This window comes from Eubalaena glacialis, chromosome 10 (assembly GCF_028564815.1).
Source record: "Eubalaena glacialis isolate mEubGla1 chromosome 10, mEubGla1.1.hap2.+ XY, whole genome shotgun sequence".
Taxonomy (NCBI): Eukaryota; Metazoa; Chordata; class Mammalia; order Artiodactyla; family Balaenidae; genus Eubalaena; species Eubalaena glacialis.
Genome location: NC_083725.1, coordinates 106,682,410 through 106,706,870, shown reverse-complemented (window position 1 = coordinate 106,706,870; position 24,461 = coordinate 106,682,410). Strand labels below are relative to the sequence as shown.

The window sequence follows — 24,461 nt, the reverse complement described above, 5'->3', positions numbered from 1 at the left end:
TAATGAAATTAGTACAGTCAGCGCTATGTATCTGCGGGTTCCACACTCACAGATTCAACCAACCAAGGATCAAAACTATTTTTAAAACTTTTTCCCAGAAGTTCCAAAAAGCAAAATTTAAATTTGCCACACACCAGAAACTATTTACATAGCATTTACAACAATTTACATAGCATTTACATTGTATTAGGTATTATAAGTACTCTAGAGATGATTTAAAATACACAGGAGGATATGTGTAGGTCATATGCAAACACTGCACCATTTTATAGAAGGCACTTGAGCATCCATGGATTTGGGTATCCATGGAGGTCCCTGGAACCAATCCCCGCCGATTCTGAGGAACAACTGTACGTACTTCCTTTCATTATTCTATTTATCAAATTTCAAAAAGGTCCTGGAGACCTGGTAAATGAGGCATGTTTACATACAATCCCAAATTCCACATCCAGGTTTTACAACTGTAATTTCACTCATCACCCCCAGCCGGTCCTGAAACCCACGTGAAGCTAACTGGAGGTAATAAAGCTGCAAAGTGCTCATCACCTATTACACACCAGGCATGCAACAAGCATGAATACTAGCAACTCATGGGGTATGTTCCATTAGATTGTGCATCCCCATTTGATGGATAAGAAAACTAGAGCTCAGAGAGAACGGTGACTAGCCCCAAAACACGCTTCTTTCAAGTGGGAGGAATGTGAGTCCAGAGCCCTGTCACCGATGCAGACAGCTCTTCCTTTCCCAAGTCCCTCTGCCCTGCCTGGAAAAGGCACCCAGCTTTGGAACCAGCCGCAGAAACGACCACCCTCTACCCTGAACACCCTCAGCCTCACTCTCCTTGGTAATAAATCTGGCTGTTGGTGAAACTGATGAAATGAGCCCTTGGACCAGGACTTGAGGAGCAGGGTCAGGAAACTGGCCTGAATCCTGTCTCTTCACTATGCCTGACATGAGGGTCTTGGGGCAAGGGTGGGGGAGACAGCCAGGAGAATGTGCCCATCCGGGAGGCAGCAAAAATGCAAATAAGAATGGGCATGCGGTCAGAGAGAAATTAGCTGGCAACAAACTTTATACATCATGCTACAGATCTGAAAGGTCTTCCTGGTTAACAAGGCAGAGGGAGGTGGTGACAGGGCGGGTGTGAAACTCACCCCGTGGGGTTATTCAGAACACAACCTGTACACCCATCACGGGCAACTCTCCCTAATAACCAGTGAAATGGACAAGAGACAGAAAAAAGCAGAGGAAAAAACCCAAAGGCCCACAAGGAGATATCGCTTCACACCTACTAGGATGGTTAGAATCAAAAAGGCAGGTAACAGTAAATGTTGGAAATCAGAAAAGAGAAATCAGAGCCCTCATATACTGTTGGTGGGAATGTAAAATGGTCCAGTTACTCCGGAAACAGTCTGGCAGCTCCTCAAACGATTAAACATAGAGTTACCACATGACCCAACAGTTCCATTCTGAAGCACAGACACAAGAGATGGGAAAACATGTGTCTACACAGAAACTTGTACACAAGTGTTTACAGTAGCATTATTCATAATAGCCAAAAGGTGGAAACAACCTAACTGTCCGTGCAAGAATGCACGGATAAACAAAATGTGGTATATCCCCACAGTAGAATATTATCCTGCCATAAAAAGGAATGATACCTGTCACAACGCGGATGCACCTTGAAAACATTAAGCTACGTGAAAGAAGCTGGTCACAGAAGACCACATAGTATATGACTGATTTCGTTCACATGAAAAGTCCAGAATCGGGAAATCGATAGAGACAAAGAGTAGAGTAGTGGATGCCTAGGGCTGGAAGGGAAAGAAGAAGGGAAGAGGCGGGTAACAGCTAAAGGATGGAGTTTCTTCTTGAGGTGATGAAAATGTTCTAAAACTGACTGTGATGATGGCTGCACATATCTGGGAATATACTAAAGACCACTGAATTACACACTTTAAATGGGTGAATTGTATGGTACATGACTTCCATCTCAATAAAGCAGTTAAAAATATCTGCCAAGTCTTCATCAGCAGCAATCAGACAAGGAAAAGGAAACAACCTCATATCACTGGCTTGAAAAGCCTTCCCCAGAGAAAGGGGCGTGTCGGTGGCAGTGGGAAGACCAAGAGATGTCACGTGGGCATCTAGACAGTCACATTCGGGGTTGGAGATGAGGAGCTCAAGCTTTGGTTCGAAGACCTGGTTCCACACTGCATGGCCTCGGACAAGTAACCTGGCCCTTTAAGCCCCAGTTTCCCAATCTGTAAAAGGGGGATAATAATACCTATCCCATAGAACGGTTGTGAGGATACAAGAATTAAGACACACAAATCCTTTAGTGCCCAACAAACAACAGCAATTGTTGTTGCTATTATGATGATGCTTGCCCACGAAACCTAACTAGCATTTGCTGAGGACCCACTGGGGTTTAAGTGGTGCTGCATTTGGCTCTGGGGGTATAAATCAGACAAGACTTCTCCTGGAGGAATTTCCAAACACCAGGAAACCCCCAGACCCCTATTATTAAAGCCAGAAAGTTCACTAGATATTACTGTTTCTCAAAGTCGGGTCTTTGGATATGTTCTCAAGATCCAAAAGTTCTAAGAATGTTTAATTCAATGTTTTCATTAAAAAAAAAAATCAATACATGGGAATCCCCATGAGATTTCTGCCCCACAAGAGTATTGTGCTTGTGGAAACTCCCTGGTGGTCCAGTGGTTAAAACTCCACGCTTCCACTGCAGGGGGCCTGGGTTAGATCCCTGATCTGGGAACGAAGATCCCGCAATCCCTACAGCGCAGCCAAAAAAAAAATTAAAAAAGAGTACTGTGCTTGTGACTGAGTTGGCACCCATGGTAGACTGAATTCTTGGCCCAGCTCTCACCCCTCCCTATCACCCTGGCTGTGTGACTCCGCACTAGACTCTGTCTTACAGGTGGCCCATACTTCTTCACTCCTTGACCTTGGGTTCAGCCACGTGACTTATTTGGCCAATGGGGTGTTAACACGCATGATGCAGACACAGGCTTGAAACGTGCTTGTGAGGGTGGGCTTGCCTCCGGGATGAGAAGAGCTTCCCCAGGGAGCCTCTGCCTCTTCAGTCTGGGCCCAGAACAGACACACTTGGAGCAGACTTGGCCCTCGGTGAGGAGCCAAGCTCACCCTGCGGCTGGAGGCTGAGCAGCCCAGCCAAGCCCAACTCAATCAGCCCAACCGCAGGCAACCAGTGGACACACCAGAATCAATGAGGATCTGCAATCAACCAGCAGATACCCAAGCAAGGCTAAATGATTGTTGTTCTATACGCCAGGGGTCAACAAACCAGGGCCTGCAGGCTTAATCCAGCACCCCCCCAGTTGTTTTGTACAGCCCACTAGCTAAGAATGGTTTGTACATTTCTAAATGGTTGAAAATAAATCAAAAGAAGACTATTTCATCATGTGAAAATTACGCGGAATTCAAATTTCAGTCTCCATAAACAAAGTCTTACTAGAACACACACGCGTCGGCTGTTCTCACACTGCAACGGCAGGATTGAGTAGTGTGACAGACACTGTATGGGCCACAAAGCCTAAAATACTTACTGTCTGGCCCCTTACACAAAAAGTTTACAGAGCTCCATTCAATTCCACTGCTTGTTACATCGTAACAGCTGACTGTACAACACCAATTATTACTACTTGCCATGAGCCAATGAAAAAAGAACAGATACAAAGTTTAATATGTAAATGATGCATTCTGGCAAAGACTAAGAAACATGGTGGCAGTTGCATTAATGAAAGATTTCCCAGTGTTTTAAATAGAGACAAACAAAGCAAAGTGTCACATGGCACACAAAAGCACAGGCATGCCAAATGCGGAAGAAGCTGTGTCTAAGTAGTCACTATAGTATTCACCCTATAAACAGCACGTTAGTTTCAGGAAAACATTATCCAACACAGGACACTGATTTTGTTCATTTGAATTATGTTGGTTTGTGTAGTTCTGTTCATTTTATATTTGTAAGTCTGTCTCGGTTTTATAGTTGTTTAAAAGCTATAAGAAATGTGTTTATCTAGTTTTTTATGTTTAAACCTTTTCAAGTAACTTTAGAATAAAATTAATGTAACACTGGGACCACATAAACAATAAAAGTCAGACACCTGACCAAAGTGTACGTGAAAAGATGTTCAACATCACCAGTCATCAGGGAAATGCAAATTAAAACCACAATGAGATACCACTTCACACCTGTCAGAAGGGCTTTCACCAAAAAGATAAGAAATAACAAGTGTTGATGAGGATGTGGAGAAAAGGGAACCCTTGAGCACTGTTTTGGGAATGTAAATTGGTGCAGCCACTATGGAAACCAGTATGGAGGCTCCTTAAAAAATTAAAAATAGAACTGCCATATGATCCACTAATTCCACTTCTGGGTATTTAACCGATGGAAACTTAACACAAAAAGATATCTGCACCCCCATGTTCACTGCAGCATTATTTATAACAGCCAAGAAATGGAAATAACCTAAGTGCCCATCAACGGATGAATGGATAAAGAATATGTGGATAGATATACAAGGGAATATTTTTCAGCCATAAAAAGGAAGGAAATGCTGCCATGTGCAATGGCATGGATGGGCCTTGAAGGCATTGTGCTAAGACAAATAAGTGAGATCAAGACAAATGCTGTATGATCTCACTTATATGTGGAATCTAAAACAACAAACAAACCCTGAACTCATAGATACAGAAAACAGATGGATGATTGCCAGAGGCGGGAGGTGGGGTGTTGTCAAAATGCCGGAAGGTGGTCAAAATAAATTAGTCCTGGGTATGTAATGTACAGCATGGTAACTATAGTAATATATACATATATTTTAAAAAGTGGCCTCAATATAACAAAAGTGAGAAATACAACTGCAGTGGAAGTGCTGAGGAGACAAGGAATGTTGAAGGTCAAGTTAGAAGCTGGCTTATAGTGAAAATTCAGAAGAGTTCAGAATAGTTTTTCATGCTTTATTTTTGTTCCATATAATAGAGTTTGAGAATTACAGACTCAGTTCCAGCCAAAACTAGTTCACTAGCATATTATATTTGGGGTTGGGGGGGATATCTTTGGTTTGGTTCATGATTCAGTAACCAAACTAGCATCATTTATAAAAGTTATACAAGCCAAGCCATTTAATGCTTCTGATATTAAGAGGAATCTTAGGGTTGAGGTACATATTTTTATTCCTGGAAAAGCTGATATTGAATCAATAGTGTTTTAAGATCCATAACATCTTAGAACATAAGAAAAGCAACTTTTTTCTAGCATCATCTTCCACTTTTCCTTCTAAGCACACCCCGTACCTCTGTTATACCCCATTACCATTCCCCACCTCAACTTACACATGTGTCCCTGGGCCTTTGTACATGCTATGTCCACTGCTTGTGATTGCGTGTTCCCTCATTTCCTGACTCTGTTGGCCACTCACTTCAATGCATCCCTCAAAACCTAGTTCAGGCTTAGAAGCAAGGACACCCCAGGAGCAATGCACACACCTAGTGCCCAGAGATTTGAATTCTAAATACCATTTCTCACTAAAACAAATTAGAGCTCCTAAGAGAGATGGCTAGAACATCTTCTTTGGGACTTCCCTGGTGGTCCAGTGGTTAAGACTCTGAGCTTCCACTGCAGCAGGCACGGGTTCGATCTCTGGTCAGGGAACTAAAGATCCTGCATGCCGCGTGGCATGGCAAAAAACAAACAAACAAACACTTCTTTGCACAGAAAGTAAGGAAGTACTAAAAGAAGGACAAGAAGCCAGTCTGAACGGGCTCCTGTTGGCCAAATCTGGGGCAATTTAAAGCTCAAAATGAATAATGATGGGAACGGACTAGAACACACTGAAAAAAAAAAAGAATCCTTGAGTCCATACTGATACTAAAAATAACTTTAAGGAATGGGGTGGGGGAGAAAGTTGAGCACTTTTTTTTTAACAGAAGAATGTCAAGTCATACGTGTAGAAGGAATGGTTAAAAATCATTTTGAACCATGAAAAATAATTGATACAGGCAAGAATCATCAATAGTTGCTAAAAGCACTGGGTTAAAGAGAAGACAAACGGACATCACGTGTTCCTGCTATCTGCAGTGCGGAAGACAAAACATCCTCTGTGCCAAAAAATCTATAATCTGAATCTATCATGAGGAAACAATCAGCCAAATCTAAACTGTGGAACGTTCTGCAAACAACTGTCCTGAACCCTTCCAAAGCAGCGATATCGTGAAAGAGAAAACACAATGCAGGGAAACTGTTCTAGAATAAAGGAGACTAATGAGACATGACAAGTAAATGCAATGTGTGATGCTTCAGTGGGTCCTGAATGGAGGGAAAACTACCAAGGCCGTTACGCAAGGCAATTGGAAAATCTGAATATGGATTGTAGTTGAGACAGTACTGTATCCATGGTTAAATTTCCTGAATATAATAATTATATTGTGATTATATAGGACAGGGGTCAGCAAACTACTGCCGGCAGGTCAAATCCAGCTCCTCATCTATTTTTATACAGCCTGTGAGCTAAGCGTGGTTTTACTTGTTTTTTTTTAATAATTGAAAAGATTTTTTTCGTATAATTTCATTTGTTTGATTTTCAAAACTTGTGAAACTCAAATTTCATTTGAACTTATATGAAATTCACATGTCAGTGCTTACAAATAAAGTTTTATTGGAACCCAGCCACGCTCATTCATTCATGTGCTGTCTACGGCTGCTTTCATGGTACAAAGGCAGAGCTGGGTAGCGGTGACAGACACTGCCTGGCCCATGAAGCCTGATGTCTGGAACTACGTCTCAAACAGTTCAGAAAAACCAAACGAAAAAGAATGTGTGTGCGTGTGTGTGCGCGCGCGTGCGTGCGCGTGCCTGTAGGTAGATATATAGAGAGAGACTGAAGCAATTGTTATAAAATGTTAGCAGCGGGCGAATCTAGATGCAGGGTGTGTGGCTGTTGATCATACTCTTCTTATACTTTTGTAGAGTTTGAAATTTTCAGAATAAAGAGTTAATAGACATTAACAAATAAGCATGAAACGCACTTGCTCAGACTCTCACACACACACACACACAGAAGCCCAACCTGTTTCAAATGGGCCTTCTTTCCTTCCTGGACCAGCCCATTGTTCTTCCCCTCTCTGAGCCCCACCCAAGCCCCTGCTCCCGCTGACATCTTGCACTGTTGCAACCGTCTGCTCGCACTTCATCTATCCCAGCTACTCGGGATTTCTCAGACTCTGTTCTGGAGGGCGTCATGAGCTTTTGCACATCCAATTTCAAGTTTTAAAATAAATCTCCATTTTTACGATGGAAGCTGAAATGGAAAACACTGAAACCCCATTTCACATCAGCTTCTCCCCAGAACAGTAGGAGTCTGGCAGGCAGAGAGGCTGGCTGACTGCGGGGGAGCAATCCCACCACACAGTGTCCTCTTTATAAGGAGGCCTGGGAAATTTCCCATCCAGTCTCTACCCAGAAAAGGAGACCTCCTCGGGAGCTACCTGGGACTTCTCGAGTTATGGCCAGAAAGCACCGGTAGCTAAGCAGGCTTGCCTTTCCCCAGTGGCTGCCAGATTTGGACCTTCTATAGCTAAAAGTGCACACGCAGGTCATTATGGTATGCATTTTTAGCCTCATTCCTGGCTCCATTTAGGGTCTCCACCCTTGTTTTTCTTTCTTCTCTCTCTCTCAGTTTTAATATGCTATTATGTTATATTTGATATATGCTGCTAGGCTGCCCTAAATCCCTTCTGGAACGAGACTGAGTCTCAGTGAAAAACTGAAACAGAAACCCTGTGCTGGCCTCCTCTTTCTCTGCCTCTTTACCAAACCATATGGCTGCCTGGCGCTCCCCAAGCATCTCATGCCTGCAGCATCGTCTCTGGCCTGCAGTGCCTGAGAGCAGCCTGGCAACCTTGGCAATGACTTATGGAGTCTATGATTTCCAGCGAGATGAGTAAGCAGAGGAAGGGGAATTTCTTTTCTAAACAGTCAGAAGTGAGAGCAAAACTCCTTCCAAGGAGGCCAGGCCATGAAGGAGAGATGCAAAGTGGAAATGGCCATTTGGTTCATCTAAACCCGGGCCCTGTCCCCGCAGCACACTGTACGCAGTGGGACCAGCTTTCCTCCAGGTTGAGGGGAGATGGAGAGGGACCTTGTACTGGGCAGGAAGGATGAGTGGAACAGAGTCAACCAAGGCCAGGAGGTAGGCATAGGCCCGACAAGTAAGGGAGGTGGAGAGGACCAGGAGGCCGAATGAGAAGGTGGGTTCTGGAGGCAGACTGCCCAGGTTTGAACCCCAGCTCAGCTACTCACTAGCTGTTTAGCTTTGTGCAGAATGACTCATCCTCTCTGGGCCTCAGTTTTCTCAGCTGTGCCATGGATAGAACAATACCTGCTTCACAGGGGCATCGCTAGGATCAAATGAGACATCCTGTGAAGTGCTGAGTACAGACCCAGACACATAGTAGGCACTCAATAAACATTAACGGCTATGCTTATCCTTATAGCACCACCATCGTTTCTGCTGGAGGAGACTCTACATACTGAGTTATGGAAGGAAATGTGTTGTGTTGGACAGAGGCCAGAGCTTTGGAAGGCAGGCAGAAGGTCAAGAACAGACAAGTATAGCTTTGGGACAGGATTTGACAGATGAATGCAGTTTATTTAGGATGTGGAGTTTCCGGATCCTGGTCCAAAGTCAGGGCCGTGGTTCAGCCCACCTTTCCCCCTCTCGCACCATTCAGCCAACCCATCGTCTGAGCAGGCAGAGCTGTTCCTCATTCCTGCTTTGCCCCAGGTGAGGCCCCAACTGAGGACAGACACACAGACACACACACACACAGGCTTCAACGCCTCTCACTTCTCTGCATCACAAAGGTCAAAGTCTCCACGTGGTCCTGCGACCTCCAGCCATACTGTCCCTGCAAACATGCGCATGCCGCAGCTCAGAGGCCCGTGGAAGGAACCTCCAAGGAAGCAACATTGCTGCCTCTGGCCCTGCCCCTGAACGACAGGCCAGGACCAGATGGAGCTGGTCTATGACCACACTGCAAACTCCAGAGCTTCCTATTATCCCTTTTCTCCAGACCCGGACCCATGCCAGGCCATGAACCTGGGGAAGCTACCTGCTTTAGAGACTCCAAGCTTTCCCGGCTGGGCTGTCCCAAGGGGTAGACTCTGGTGGGAAAGAAGGGGATCCTACTAGCCCTTCCCTGGGCATGACACTAGATTTTCTCCCCTGAGATTTTCCCGCAGGCTGAGAAGGCATCAGCCTCCTCTGCTGAACTCCTACCCATCCTTCAAAACCCATCCCCCATTTGCCCAGCCAAAACCAACTCCCCTTCTCCCTACCCCTACAGTCTACTGCAGCACCACAATCACCAGCAACACTCTGGGTTGGGAATAGGCCTCCTCCCTTCCCATTTACCTCGGTCCCCCCTCCCTGTGGCTGAACCAAAAGCTCTATAAAAACAGAGGGCAAACTTCATGTATTTGTGTTACCTCCAGAACTTCCTGCTCAGTGCCCAGTGCATGGGAGTTGCTCTGTGTCTGTGAGGATAGATTGAATTTGGACACATAACCACATTCACTGCTCCCCCTCCTTAGGCATGTCTCCCCACGATGGAACTCCTTAAAGCCCCAGGCATCACGGAGGGATGCTGTCTTTGAAGGAACCCAAGGTCTGCCAGGTACTAGCTACGGGAGTTGGGGCTGCTTGCTTGACCTCTTCAGTCCCGGGTTCCCTTATCTGAACGAGAAGGGCAGCCACCTCCACCTGCGGGACTGTTTTGCGGGAGAATGTGGTATACACCTGGCATATAATAATTGCTCAATGAGCAGCCAGACTTTGAAAACAAGCCAATCACCCTTGCTGGCTCCCCCTCCTCACCTCCCACTCACATCTCAATCCACAGCAATGTGGCTTCCACCCGTGAAACTGCCCCTGCCAAGGACACCAAGACCTGTGTGCCAATGGGCTCTCGATCCTCAAGCTTCTCGCCCTCTGCAGCACTGACCCCACTGTTCAACCCTTCCCAGGGCTTCAGCTGCATACATTTATATGCTTGGTTTCCCTCCATACTCAGGCATCTGCCCTCGGCTGCAGACCCACACACACCGACGTGCCTCGGGACAGCGCCACCTGGGCATCTCGAGGGCACCTCCATCTCTACCCATCCCAACCTGAACTCGCCTTCTCCTCAGTCTCAGGCTACCTCTCTCCACCTCTCTGCACATTTTAGCAGATGTCCCCCCAAACACATAAGCCCACTGGATTAGTGTCCTACTACTGCTATAACAAACGGCCACAAACACGGTGGCTTAAAACAACACAAATTTATTGTCTTCCTTTTCTGGAAGTAAGGAATCCTAAAATCAAGGTGTTGGCAGGGCTGAGTTTTTTTCAGGTGGCTTGAGGGAAGAATCCGTTTCCTGGCCTTTTGTAGATTCTGCATGCCTTGGCTCCTGGCTCCTTCTCCATCTTCAAGGCCAGCAGCATAGGGTCTTCCAATCTTTTCTTTCTGACTCTAACTCTCCTGCCTCCCTCTTATAAAGATGCTTGTAACTGCATTTGTCCCAGCCCGATAAGCCAAGATAATTTCTCCATCTCAAGATCCTCAACTTGATCACATGTGCAAAGTTCCTTTTACCATATAAGATAACACATTCACAAGTTCCAGGGATCTGGACATGGCCATCTTTGGAGAGCCATTGTTTGGCCTACTATAGTTACCTCCCTTCACCTGCTCCAAATCTCTAGGATATCCCTCCAGACACAGAAAAAATGTTGGCCCACCTCCTTTCTACAGCCAGTGTCTCCATGTGAACCATCTTAGGTAATATAAAAGCTTACCCATCACGCCTTATCTCTACTGTATATTCAATCATTTCTTCAGCTGGACTCCCTCCATTGGGTTTTTTAAGGAAGTTAATGTCTCATTAACAAACTCCCTTGACCCCAGTCTTCCCTCAGCCGTCACCCTTCCTCTCTCCTCCACTTATTTCTTATCAAGCTTCTGAGAAGTGACTATACCAGTCACCTCCATTCTAATGAGGTTCCCATCTCATTACTCTTCTGCAGGATTTCTCAGCCCTGGTACTGTTGACAACTGAGGCCAGATCATTCTTTGTTGTAGGAGGCTGTCCTATGTATTATAAACGGTTTACCAGCATCCCTGGCCTCTTACTTCTAGATGCCAGTAGCATATCTCCATCTTCAGTGGTGATGGCAAAAAAAAAAAATCTCCAGACATTTCCAACTACCCCAGAAAGGGGGCGGGGGGTATAAATTGCCCCAGGTTAACAGCCACTGGCTTATAGTAACAGCTCTTGCTAAAGTCACCAATGACTTCCCTGGCACTAAATCCAGCAAATGCTTTCGAGCCCTTCTCTTGCTTGGCTTCTCAGCAGAGTTGGACATTGTTGGACATTCTGGCCTTCCCACCTCAGGCCACTCTTGCTCTGTCTCCCCTGCAGGATCGAGCTCCCCTTCTGGACCACTCACCGTTGAAGTTCCTCAAAGCTTAGTCCTTAGGCTGCTCTACCTCTCGCTCAGCCCGTTCTCCCTGGGGGCTGCCCTCCAGCCCTCTGGCCCCACTGATCACCTATGCACAGGTGACTCATGAAGTAACATCTCCAGACGTCCTTTCCAAGCTCTGAACCCATATATATAAAGCTGCCTAGTTGATATCACTACTTGGATATCTTGGCCTCACTCAACAAGATATCCAAGGCATTTCTCCAAACTCAACAAGCCCAAAACCAAAATCAGGATCTTCCCCTCAACCCAGTCCCCTTCTGGCATTCCCCATTTCTCACAGAAATTCACCATTCCTGACCTGTAGGGAGAGGAACGCTGCAGGAGTTGTTCATGACACTTCCCTCTCCCTTACTTGGGCCAATAGGTCTCTTCCCAAGTCAAATCTCTTTCATCTCTGAAACAGTTCACAAACCAGTTCACTTGTCTCCATGTCTCTGCCCCACCCTAGCTCAACCCTCCACTGTTACCGACTTCAAGAACGAACACAGTCCTCTGACTGGGGTGCAGACATCCATTCTTGACCAATGTCTCTACCCCATCAGTTCTCCAGCCTGCAGCCAAAGTCACCCTTTCAAAACATAAATGAAAGCTTTTCGCTGTTCTTAAAATGGAGAACGGAAGTCCCAGTTTGGCCCACTGGGCCCTACATGACCGAGCCGCTGTCTCTTCCAGGCCCATGTTTGCTGCACTCCAGGCACACTGACCTCCCAGTTGCTCAAACGTACCGTGCTCTCTTCTGCCACAGGACCTTTGCTCATGTTCTTCCATCCATCTTGATGCCCCTCACCAATCATCACCTGGTGGGAATTCTCTTCCTTCAATCACAGCTCAACTATTAGGAAGCCTTCCCCGACTTCTGGCCCCATCAAATCCCTTGGTTGATCACTTTTCTCCTAGCCCCACTGTCTCTCCATTACCTTTCAGAGCCATAATGTTACATTTATTGATGCTTATCTTATTCTTTAATTCCTTCCATCTTCCCCACAGTAAATTCTATGAGGGCAGGACTGATGTCTGATCTGGTCCACCACTGCGTCCCCAGAGCCAGCCCAGCGCTTGGCACAAAGCAGACCTTCAAGAGGTGCTTATTTAATGATAAACGAATCATCTTCCTACCCCTAGCCTGCCTCTCTCTACTGTCCCATGTCCCCCTATCTGTGTTCAAGTTTGGTGCCTGAAAGTCATCACTGGTAATCCTTCCTTTTCGAATCTGAAAATCCCTCTTCCTCACCTTCACATCCTGTCTATCAACGACTCTTGGGGATTCTCCCCCCTAAATCTCTCTCAAATGAGCCCACCTCTAGCACTTGAGTTTAAGCCACCATCTTTCCAGATGTGAACCCTCACTCCAGCCCTTTACCCAGAATCCCAATTCTCCATTCTGCAACCTACCATGTCACACCTCTGCTTGAAACGTTCCGATGGCTTCCCCTGGCCCACAGGATGAAGGATGCACTTGTCACGGCCTATGAAACACAGCATGATCTGGCTCCCACCTCCCTCTCCTGCCAGCTCTCACCGCTCTGCCTCTCAGGCTCACTGCTGCTGCCCCACCAGACTTCTTGAGGTTCCTCTCTCTCAGCTGTTCTGCCTACATGGAGCATTTTTCCATCCCCCTTCTACTAACTGCTACTCATTCTTCAAGTCTCAGACCAGAGGAAATCTTGCCCAAACCCCTCAAGTAGGCCAAGAACAACAATAATAGCTGACAGTCACTGCGAGCTTACTAAAGGCAAGCACCATTCTAAGAACTTTGCAGCATTAACTCATTTCATCTTCACCATCAGCTATGATTATCCTGGCACAGAGAGGTTCAATGACTCATCCAAGGTCACATTAGATAGTAATTAGCAAACCTGGCTGACATGATGAACTTAGGCTCCAGGCCCCAGAGCTCTGTGAACGCTGCCATCTCCCTGTGTACCCAGAGCGTCCTGTATTCCCCCTTCAGAAGCAATTGTCACGTGTGCATGTATTTGTTCACTGCCTGTGCTCCCCACCAGACTGTCCACTCCCAGAGGGCAGGGACCGTGCCTGTCTTGTTGGAAGCTTTGCCTCTAGCATTGGATATTACTGCTTTTTTAGCTGAACGTCATGCTATGCATCGCCACAGTCCCCAGCTCCAGGTCACCCACTCCAGAGGAGGGCTGGGGAAAACCCTTCATAAATGTCACAGAATGGCCCGCCAGACACACGCATGAGGATTCATGGAGAAACTGCCCCACCACTGATTCTGTTGACTACTGCCAGATGGGGCTCCTCCACATGGCCCTCGGCCACCAAGGGTCACAGAGGCAAGGGGACAGCAAGATCCATCATCCACGTGTCCAGGAGTGATGGCAGAAAAGCTCTGGGCCAGGCTGGGCCAGCGTATGGCTCCCCCTGCTGGTTTCCTTCCATGTTCGTGGCACCCTTTTCCGAGGCACAGCCCGGGAGACACTCACCAGCCACGAGAAGAAGCCAGCTGATTTGTCCTGGGTGGAGATCTGCCCCTCATAGGGGCCGAAGATGTGGCCCTTGGGGATGACCTCATTTATGCAACGCACGTCATTCTCCCCACTGGCTTCCTTGACCACCTCCATGCCCTGGGGGATGGTGAGGGCCGCCCGGTCTGGGATGCCCACAGGCACCGGCGTGTCGGACACAAACACCGGGGGACCGTGGTTCGGGCACTCATCCACAAAGTACTCCTGGCAGGACTCGCAGACTGGAGGGATGGAAAGAGGAAAGAGAGCCTCAGTTGGGAGGTAGGACCCCCATGGAGGTGGCTGAGGGGCTGATGGGAGGCCCACCCTGAGGACAGCGTAAGCCAGTGGAAAGTACACAGCATGGGACTCGGGAGTCCCAGCCCTGGCTCCACCCCAGCCAGTCACAGGTCCCTGAGTCTTCAGTAGTGATAACTCACTCCCCTCCCTGGGGACTCAAAGGACACACCCACCAATACCAAGGAAGTCAGTTTGAAAAAATAGAAGAAAGATCATGACTGGAGTCAAATAGGTCTGGGTTTGAATTGCAGCTGTGCATCGGTGAGCTGTGGGACCTGACGCAGGCGGTACTTAACCCTCACCAAGTCTCAGTGTCCTCCCCTGGAAAATGGGACCAAATAGGACACCTCAGTGGCTAATGGTGAGGATTAACTGAGGCCTGGATCTGTGTCTGGTACATAATAGGTGAGTGCTTATCTTCAGTATTCTCACTGCAAATTCCCTAAGCAGAGATGGGATGGGGGGTGGGGGGGGGGTGAAGGGCACGCGGAGTGGCCAGGAGTAGCCCCAAGCTCCACTTACACCAGAAGTCCACTTGCTGGAAGCTTTTGGGCATGATGAGGTCACGCTTCCCCTTCAGTTTCCTGGGCTCCACTTCCATGGCGGAGGGGTCTGGTCTCCTAGAGCTGGCCAGGACAGGGGCCAGTAGAGAAAGCACAAAGCGATCAGAGTGAGAGGCTGGTGGGCAGGGAAACCGAGGACGTGGCCGGATGTGAGGCAGGTGGAGGAACGCCAGCCCACCTGCTTGTTCAGTGCAGTGGGTAGTGGAAAGGTAGGAGTCCTGAGACCTGGGTTCAGGCCTTCTTGGGCCACTGCTTGGGTTTTTCTAGAGCCCGTGCTCACCCCTGGTCCTAGGAGTCGCCCAGAGCAGAGTATGGAAGATGAGTAAAGCATGGGATGTCTTCCCAGGGTCCCCCATCAACCCAGCCCAGCAATGCCCTCCCTCCTCCCTCGCCTGTCCCCACATTGGGGCCTCACCAGGGTTGGCCATACTCCTGGTCGCGGAGCGGTGAGCAGACCTCTGTCTTCACCACCGTCACCATCTCCCCCACGGCCGCCTTGGTCTGCGCCAAGCACTCCTTCATGTTCTCAGTCATTCTGTCCTGGGGACGCGAAGGCGGGACCAGCACAGGAAGAGGATCAAAGAGACAGGGGAAGAGGGGTGAGTGGCAGAGAGGGCAAGCGGGGGTCTCCTGGAGCCTGGCTACCCTCCCTGCCATCCCCAGAGGAAGCGCTTGAGAACACAGACAACAAAAACAGCTGTAGCCCGGCCAAGAGGAAATGCCATTTCTATCCCGGGCTGGTCCTGGGGACGACTGGAGCCACCAGCCCCATGGGGTCAGGGGCCGGGAGTAGCTCAGGCCAGGAGGCAGGGCTGGGAAGCACAGCCTAGACCCCAAGACCAAAGGGCAAAGGGTATGAGGGACCCACAGGAGCCTCTGCACAAAACTCTGCAATGGGGAGCAGGGGAGGGATCGACTCAAGTCCAGCTGGGGCCAAAGGGGGCAGGCAGATGAAATGGGCCCTGAGCGCCTGGCTGCACAGCCCCTCACCCAGGGGCTGCCAGGGAATGCAGCCAGGCTCGCTTTGCCAGCTCAGAGCAGGTACAGGCGGGGCCTGGGGGTCCCCGTGTGGGCCGGCCCTGACTCCAGGCCCCACCCAGCTCTCTCTAGGGGAGTCTCCCTAGCCCGCAGCTTACCGCCCTCCTCCACCACCGCGCTGGGCTTCAGCCCCTCCCTTGGCACCCCAGGGTCCTCATGCCAAGCCCGGGGACACTCTTCGGGCCAGAACAGCGCTCAGCTTGGGCTGGGAGCGCGCTCGGCCCCCGGACTGGGCGAGCAGCGTGTGTGACTCACTACCCGGGGCCCCGCTGGCCACACCCCTGCTCCTCGGCTAATCAGCCCCCTGCTCCCCACCGGGGCCCCAAAGCCGCCGGCAGCGGGGAGGGGTGTGGGGAAACGTGACGGCCTGCCCCCTTCTCCGAGCCGGCGGGGACTGGGGGCGCGCGGAGGGGGGCGGGGGAGGCCCGGGCCGGGCCGAGAAGCCCCGCCCCAGCCCCCCCCCGCCCCCACCCGGGAACCCCCCGCTCCTGAAGCCCGCGGGTCATCCCGGCTGCGTGTCCGGCTGGGAAAGTGTGAGATCCCGAGATCCGGCAGCACGGCGCACCGGCCGGGAGCAGGGGCGGCGCGGGGGGCCGGGGAGGGCGCGGGCTCGCTCTCTCCCTCTCACCAACCTTCCCGGCGGGGCGCTCCCTGCCCAGCCCGGCCCTGCCCAGCGCCCGCCCCCCGCCCGCCAGGCCCGGCATTCCTTGCGGGGGCATGTGGCTTCTTGCCGGCCCCAGGGGCACGCAGTTGGCTGGCGGCCGGGAGGGGGGCGCGCGGGGAGCGGGAGGAAGCGGGCGCCCGGGAGGGACAGCGGGAGGGGGCCCCGCCTGGGAGGAATTCCAGCCCCTCCCGCGGGTCTCGTCCCCCACGCGGGCCGGGGGGCGCCTCGCGGGCGTCTGGTGAGGATGATAGCGCCGGGGAGGCTGGGCCCCGCGGCCCACCGCGCGCGCCTTCCCAGCCTCCGCAGCCCACTCGGCACGGCGGCAGCGCGGCCTGCGGCGCGGCCAGAGCGCCACCGACAGCCAAGTCACCGGCCACGCACCGCAAGCCCGCCCCTTCCCCACCTGCGCGGCCTACGGTGGGGACCGGCGTCTGCGAGGGGCCCCAAGGTTGGTGCTTGGCTGACCTCATAGCCCACGAAATGGCCCCCCAGCCACCCGTGAGGTGGGCAGGGGTTGGGGGTCAGCGAGGCAGGAACCTAGGGCTGGAAGACGTCCAGTGACCCGCCCAAGGTCACGCAGCCCATTCCTGGCGAAGTCTGCACTGGAGCCTAGGGCCTCCTCTGAGTAAATGGGAAACAGCAGGACCCCGAAATGTAAGCGTTTTGTTTCAGGACTGGTTCACTTTCATGCCACACCCTCAGCCCAGTCTTCTTCTAGAAGGATCACCCGAATCACCCTGGGGTGGGTTCAGGACTCAGCCCATAGGTGCAGCTGCCAGGTGGGGGCAGGACCCAGTGGATTTATAAACGGTCACTGGACACCCCTGCCCTAAGGAGCACTTCTCAACCGCATGGACAACATTTACAGGCAACACATCCTGAGGCAGTTGGTCTAGAGTTTAGGAACCTGGGCTCCCCGAGCCCACTGCTCGTGTTCAAACGCCAGCTATTGGCCATGTGACCCTGGGCAGGTGTTAAGGACTGAATGTTTGTATGTGCCCCCTCAGGAAAAAAAAAAAAATCCATAATCCCTATGTTGGATGCCCTAACCCACAGTATGCCTGTATTTGGAGACAGGGCCTGTGAGGGGGCGATAAAGGTTAAATGAGGTCATAAGGATGGGGCCCCAATCTAATAGGGCTGGTGCCCTTAAAGAAGGGGAAGAGACACCAGAGCGCCCCCTCTCTCTCCACCAGGTAAGGACAGTAGGAAGGCAACAGTCTGCAAGCCAGGAAGAGAGCCTTCACCAGGAACCAAATTAGCCAGCACCTTGATCTTAGACTTCCCAGCCTCCTGAACTGTGAGAAATAAGTGTCTGGTGTGTAAGCCACCCAGTTTATGTCATTTTGTTATGACAGCCCGAGCTGACCTAGGCAGCAGGCTAACTTCTCTGTGCTTCCATTTCTTCATTGGGAAAATGTGTCAAGTATTAGATTCTATCACAGACGTTGCTCTATTAAACAGACAGAGACATGTTTGGAGGGAGCTAGGGAGCTAGGCACCGTCTCTATACATCCACTGAAGAAAGTTCATCAAGAAGATGGGTATGCGCGACATCATTAAGGAGAGGCTTTGAATTCTCTCCTTTGGATTGGACTTATTTTAAGTCAATCATTTGCAGACTCTGGCACTATAATAGGAACTGACCGCTTGGGACCATTTTGCATTGAGCTCTCCTGTTCTAGCCCCTTTGGCCTCCCCCAGCTTCACCTGTATGCCATGCTCCACCCTGCCGGGGAGGGGGCCTGTGAACTTGCTGTGTATTCCACCTGGAACACACCTGGAAAACTCCTACCCATTCTTCAGCCCTCACTGTCCCCCCCCCCCATAATACCCTCTCATGTCCCTTTCCTCATGGCACTTGTCACTCTTAGAGCAGTCTTCTGTTAGTATGATTATTTGATGAATATCTGTTTCCCATAATAGATTAGAAGCTCCCCAAGGGCAGAGGGCAGGCCTTTTTGCTCACCACTGAATGGCCAGCACTTGTAACAGTGAGTGCCTGACGTCAGGGGAGAACAAGTGAAAGACAAGCCATATGCTAGGGCATAAACTTTAAGGAGGCACCCATTCTCAGGGTCATGCGCTTGCAGGATTGGCACCTGAGACTGAGTGCCTCCTTCAATTTTTGCACCCCTAGGTGCCTTGCTTGCCTTACCCGGGTCTCAGCCTTGCCTATCACATAGCATATTCTCAATAAATATTTGCCAAGTGAATTCATGGCCAAATGACCCATGTCATAACTCACTGTCTCCCACCAATATGTCCTTCTGGCCCCTTTGAGTATCTCAACTCTGTAAGAGACCTCAGAGGGGGAGATAGGGTGGGTGGGTTATTGTTTTGAACCCTCTTCATGGGGTACTTTCTCGTGACCTCTGCCAGGCAAGGTGGGGGAGGCTGGCACCGAGAGGCGGTGAGGGACAGTGAGAGTGTGATGGGATTAGACTCCTGAGGCCTGGAGCCTGAATTTGATAATAAGTGTAAAGCATAAGCTGTGCAACCATGGGCATATGACTTCAACTCTCTAGGCCTTAGTGTCTTCCTTGGTAAAATGGAAATAATCAAAATTGTCCCAGAGAAATCACTGAGACAAAGGCTGGGTCAAGGTCTTGGAAAGAGCCAAGTGCTAAGGGTTTGTAAGGGATATTAATAGTAAACTGGCTGCCAGAGACAAGGGGGTGAGCAGGAAGAGAAAGGAGAGGGGGGATGGAGGGAAGAGAGACTTGGGGGGAAGGAAAGGAGGGAGAAGTAGGCAATAGTAAGAGAATAAAGGCTGGAGGGGAAGAGGGAGAGGAGAGGAAATCAGAGAAAAAAGAAGGTGGAAAGGGAGAGGGAGACTCAGAGAGACAGAGGGAAAAGGCACACAGACATTTTTCTAAGTCTTAAATGGTCCTGGGGAAAACATCCCCTTATAAAAAAAAGCATTCATTTGAATCTCAAAGTAGAGATGTCTGTGGGCCACTTACTTTCATGTCTTATTTTTCATTTACATCCCACCTTCATCCCATTAAAAAAAATTGTGACGATTTATAACATAAACTCATACTCAACAGGACAGTTGAACAACGAGAGACCTCATGGAGAGGAGTGATGCCAATTATACCCAGAATCTGTGGTAAGATGTTTAATGATCTAGCTTTCCATTCAGTTCTGAGCCTCCTGGCAGCTAAGGCAAAAAGGGAAACACGATGGGTTACAAAGTACTCATTATTTGATACCTATTTATTGACTGGCTGCACAATTAAGTTCTTTTCATTCTTGGAGGGGTCCAGCTGCCTGGAGAACCAGAATCAACTCTCACTTACATAACTGGTGTGTATTACAACTCCTTTCTGTGTCTGTAATGAAGGCCATGGGGGCAGGGAGGGAGAAGATGGGATGTGGCAGGACTGAATGAACTTCCATTTGGGAAGAGAGGGAGAACACGGGCTTGTGTCCTTCATTAGGTCCAGCTCAGCGGGCACAGTAAGGCCCGAGCCAGGTGAAGCTCCAGCAACTGTTTCTGCAGACTGCTCTGGCCCTGCTTGCCCAGAGAGGGGCTTAGGGGAGGGGGGGTGGCGGTCAGCAGGCCTCATAGAGGACTCCAAGCTGCTGGCAATGCTCCCTCTCAGCTGGCTCCTCTGAGTCTGCACCCACAGAGATTAGGCATGTTGCAAACCCAGCAATGAGATGCAGACCCAAGAGGAGGGGGCAGAACGCGGCTCAGGAGCCTGCAGCTCTGTTTTCACTCTTGGCAGGTTGCCAGGGTCCTGGAATGCCCGGCAGCCAGTGTGGCCAGAGGACCAGGGGCCTGTACCCACTTGGGTACCCTAGAGGCCGGCACCATGAGAATCTGGCAGATCTGCTCTTGTACCCCCACAGCATTCTGTGTTGTCTCCCCGATGACAAAGGGACACGCAGTGAGGGGGCTGGCCCGAGTTACACAGTGACCTGGGCTGGGCATCCCAAGCCTTGGGTCTCAGTCCTGACTGTGCCATAAACTTTTATTTATTTATTTATTTTTGGCTGCGTTGGGTCTTTGTTGCTGCGCGCGGGCTTTTCTCTAGTTGCAGCGAGCGGGGGCTACTCTTCCTTGCGGTGCTCGGGCTTCTCATTACGGTGGCTTCTCCCCCGTTGCGGAGCACGGGCTCTAGGCGCGCGGGCTTCAGCAGCTGTGGCTCCCGGGCTCTAGAGCGCAGGCTGAGTAGTTGTGGCGCACGGGCTTAGTTGCTTGGCCGCATGTGGGATCTTCCCGGACCAGGGCTCGAACCCGTGTCCCCTGCATTGGCAGGCGGATTCTTAACCACTGCGCCACCAGGGAAGGCCCTGTGCCATAAACTTTTTAGGTGATCCTGAGCAAGTTCCTGCCTGGCCCTGAGCCTCAGTTTCCCCTTCCTGAAAAGTTAAAGTTCCAACATGGTTCTTAACAGTAAACCATGGGGATAATTGGGGGAAAGCACGGAATTATTACAGAGAGTTGTTGGATTTATATGTCCAGCAAGCACTGCCTATGGAAAGAATAGATTATATGCCTTGAACTTATGCATAAGACAGATTTGCAAATGTATGTAGGTACTTTTGTGATGAACTAAAGGTAAATTTATTTAACATTGTTATTGATTCATAGAAGCCCTATGGCACCATGTGTTTTGTTAACCAACTGATACCAGCACAGCCCTCGACAAGCTGTGTAACCTTGAGAAAATTCACTACCTGCTCCACCTCGGTTTTCTCATCTGTCCAATGGGACAGATATCAGATCCTATCTCATAGGGCTGTTTTACAGAGCATAGTGCCTGGCATATAATAGGTACTCTATAGATATTAGTTCTTCTTATCGTCCATTTTATTTATTATTTTAGAAGTGTAGCACACATCAGGTGAGCATGTTGGTGAAATTTTTTTGACATTAAAAGAGGGCCTTGGGCTTCCCTGGTGGTGCAGTGGTTAAGAATCCGCCTGCCAATGCAGGGGACACGGGTTCGAGCCCTGGTCCGGGAAGATCCCACATGCCGTGGAGCAACTAAGCCCGTGCGCCACAACTACTGAGCCTGCGCTCTAGAGCCCGTGAGCCACAACTACTGAGCCCACATGCCACAACTACTGAAGCCCGCGCACCTAGAGCCTGTGCTCCACAACCAGAGAAGCCACCGCAGTGAGAAGCCCACGCACCACAACGAAGAGTAGCCCCCGCTTGCCGCAACTAGAGAAAGCCTGTATGCAGCAACGAAGACCCAACACAGCCAAGAATAAATAAATAAATAAATTTATTTATTTTAAAAAAAATAATAAAAGAGGGCCTTCACAAGTAGTCAATACCCTTAATAGAGAAACACTTTCAATAAATCTATACTATAAAGATGCTTATCCCAATGGAAAAAAAAATGGAAAAGAACATGAAAAAGCAATCTGCAAAAGAAAAGAGACAAATGGCCAATATGCTTTATGGAAAACCACAAAACTCTAATACTCAAATAAATATAAGTTAAAACAAATAAATATCATTTCTCCTCTATTAAATTGGCAAAGATTAAAAATCTTGATATTAGTCAGAGTTGGCAAGTGTGTGGGGGAAATACCCTACATACCCTACTAGTTAGAATAGAAATCCGTGTAATCTTTCTGCAGGGCAATTTGGCAATGCATATGAAACGCCTTGAAATGAGCAAAACCTTTGTAGGAGCAGTCCCAAATCTAGGAGTTTATCCTAAGGGCATAATTAAGTTGTGTGCAAAGATTTACCCACAAGGCTGTCCTCTGCAACACTATTTTTAGTAGCAAAAAACAGGAAACAACTTAAACCTCGAAAACAGGAGAGAAGTTAATACATAACACACAATGAAATATTACACAGCAATTAACAGTGCTTTAGAAGAATATTTATTGACACGGAAACACAGGCTCAACATACTGTTAAAGAAAAACTGAAAGTTATGAAGTGAAAGAAGCCAATCTGAAAAGGCTACATCCTGTGTGATTCTAACTCTATGACATTCTGGAAAAGGCAACACTATGGAGAGAGTAAAAAGATCAGTAGTTGCCAGGGGTAAGAGGGTGGGAAGGGTGAACAGGCAGAGCACAGAGGATTTTTAGGGCAGTGAAACTACTCTGTATGATACTATAATGGTGGATACATGTCATTATACATTTGTCCAAACCCTCAGAATGTAAAACACCAGTGAGCCTTAATGTAAACTGTGGCCTTGGGATGATAATGATGTCAGTGTAGGTTCAGCATTTGTAACAAATGTACCTGCCTCTGGTTTTAACTGTGTAACCAACAGCTGAATGCCTGCTGGGGTGGCCACTGGACTGGCCACATAGCTGAGGACTGATGGGTCCAAGCACACCCCCAGCTCTTGGAGTCTGGGCTAGTCCTCTGACTAATGCTGCTGTCCATAGTGGGGGAGGTTCTGGGGGTGGGGGCCAGGGAGCATAGGGAAACCCTCTACTTTCTGCTCGATTTTCCTGTGAACCTAAAACTGCTCTAAAAAATAAAGTCTAGGGACTTCCCTGGTGGTGCAGTGATTGGGAATCTGCCTGCCAATGCAGGGGACACGGGTTCGAGCCCTGGTCCGGAAGATCCCACATGCCGCAGAGCAACTAAGCCTGTGCACCACAACTACTGAGCCTGAGCTCTAGAGCCTGCGAGTCACAACTACTGAGCCTGCGAGCCACAACTACTGAAGCCTGTGCACCTAGAGCCCGTGCTCTGCAAGAAGAGAAGCCACCGCAATGAGAAGCCCGCACGCAGCAACGAAAAGTAGCCCCCGCTCGCTGCAAATAGAGAGAAAGCCTGCGTGCAGCAACGAAGACCCAACACAGCCAAAAAAACAAATAAATAAATAAATTTATTTATTTATTTATAAAAAATAATAATAAAGTCTATTTTTTAAATGAAAGTTGCAAAGATAGATACAAAATAATTCCATATAAAAATGTATATTTAGCTATACGGATTTGCACATACAAATCTGGGAGGATACATATTGGGATATCACTAGTGGTTAGTTGCGGGGCTTATGTTAAAGAGAGTTTCTGTTTTCTTTTTGCTAAAGAGAAAAAAAGTCACTTAAAAAATTTCTAAAGGAACTCTTCATACTCATTTAGTTGAGAAATTGCCAGAGAAGATAATAACTAAGATTCTTTCATCTTTACCCACTTGTCAGTAGATACTGAGATCTAACCAATTATTTGGGAGGAAGGAGGAATCCAAATTAAAGACTGAACACCAGGCATATGTGTCCCTTGATGCACATTGGATGAATGAAGGAATCAATCAATCGACCAATTGAGCAATAAGGGCCCCAATATTTCAACCATGAAACACCTCTGTTTTAATTTTTTCTGATTCCCATTTGAAAGATTTTGTCTACTAAACATACTGCATGTATTGTATGATAATTCATTCATTTTCCTAGTTTTTCTAATACACACAGGTTATGTGATAACCAGGGTGAACACATGGGTTCTTTGCTGTCATTCTAAGCAAAAGCAAAGAAATCTGGCACATTCATTCACTTGTCCTGCTGATTACAGGGAGCCGTGCGATTTTCATTACACTTCTCTATGTTCAAAAAATAGCTCGGTGGATAGAATACTATGCAGAAGTGAGACTGGACCACAACTGCATGCTTAGTATAGATGAGTCATAATACTGAGAAAAGAAACGAGACCCCAAAGAGTACATGCCGTATGGTTTAATTTATATAGTTAAAAATAGGCAAAACTATGGTGGTTACAGGTGTTACTGGTTATCCTTGCAAAGAATTATTATAGAAATGGGCAGAAAAGGGGGTTCTAGGGTGCTGGCCATGCTCTATTTCTGGATCTGGGTACTGGCCCCTTGGGTGTGTTAAGTTTGTGAAAATATATTGAGCCATGC

At 48.9% G+C, this 24,461-nt stretch overlaps 1 protein-coding gene across 5 annotated transcripts in view; it reads right to left on the bottom strand.

The window, feature by feature from the left end:
• The window catches only part of PRDM11 (PR/SET domain 11), an 82,044-nt gene that overhangs the window by 32,654 nt on the left and 24,929 nt on the right, over nucleotides 1-24,461 (bottom strand). For 3 of the 5 annotated variants that reach the window (XM_061201617.1, XM_061201621.1, XM_061201622.1), the window contains exons 2-4: nucleotides 15,311-15,435; nucleotides 14,855-14,958; nucleotides 14,012-14,274 (exon numbers count right to left, since the gene is read on the bottom strand). In XM_061201617.1, the coding sequence (XP_061057600.1) occupies nucleotides 14,012-14,274; nucleotides 14,855-14,958; nucleotides 15,311-15,429 (486 nt within the window). In that variant the 5' untranslated portion in view covers nucleotides 15,430-15,435. Of the gene's footprint in view, nucleotides 1-14,011; nucleotides 14,275-14,854; nucleotides 14,959-15,310; nucleotides 15,436-16,031; nucleotides 16,144-17,000; nucleotides 17,064-24,461 lie in introns of those variants that run through there. The other 2 variants (XM_061201620.1, XM_061201618.1) reach the window with 2 other exon arrangements.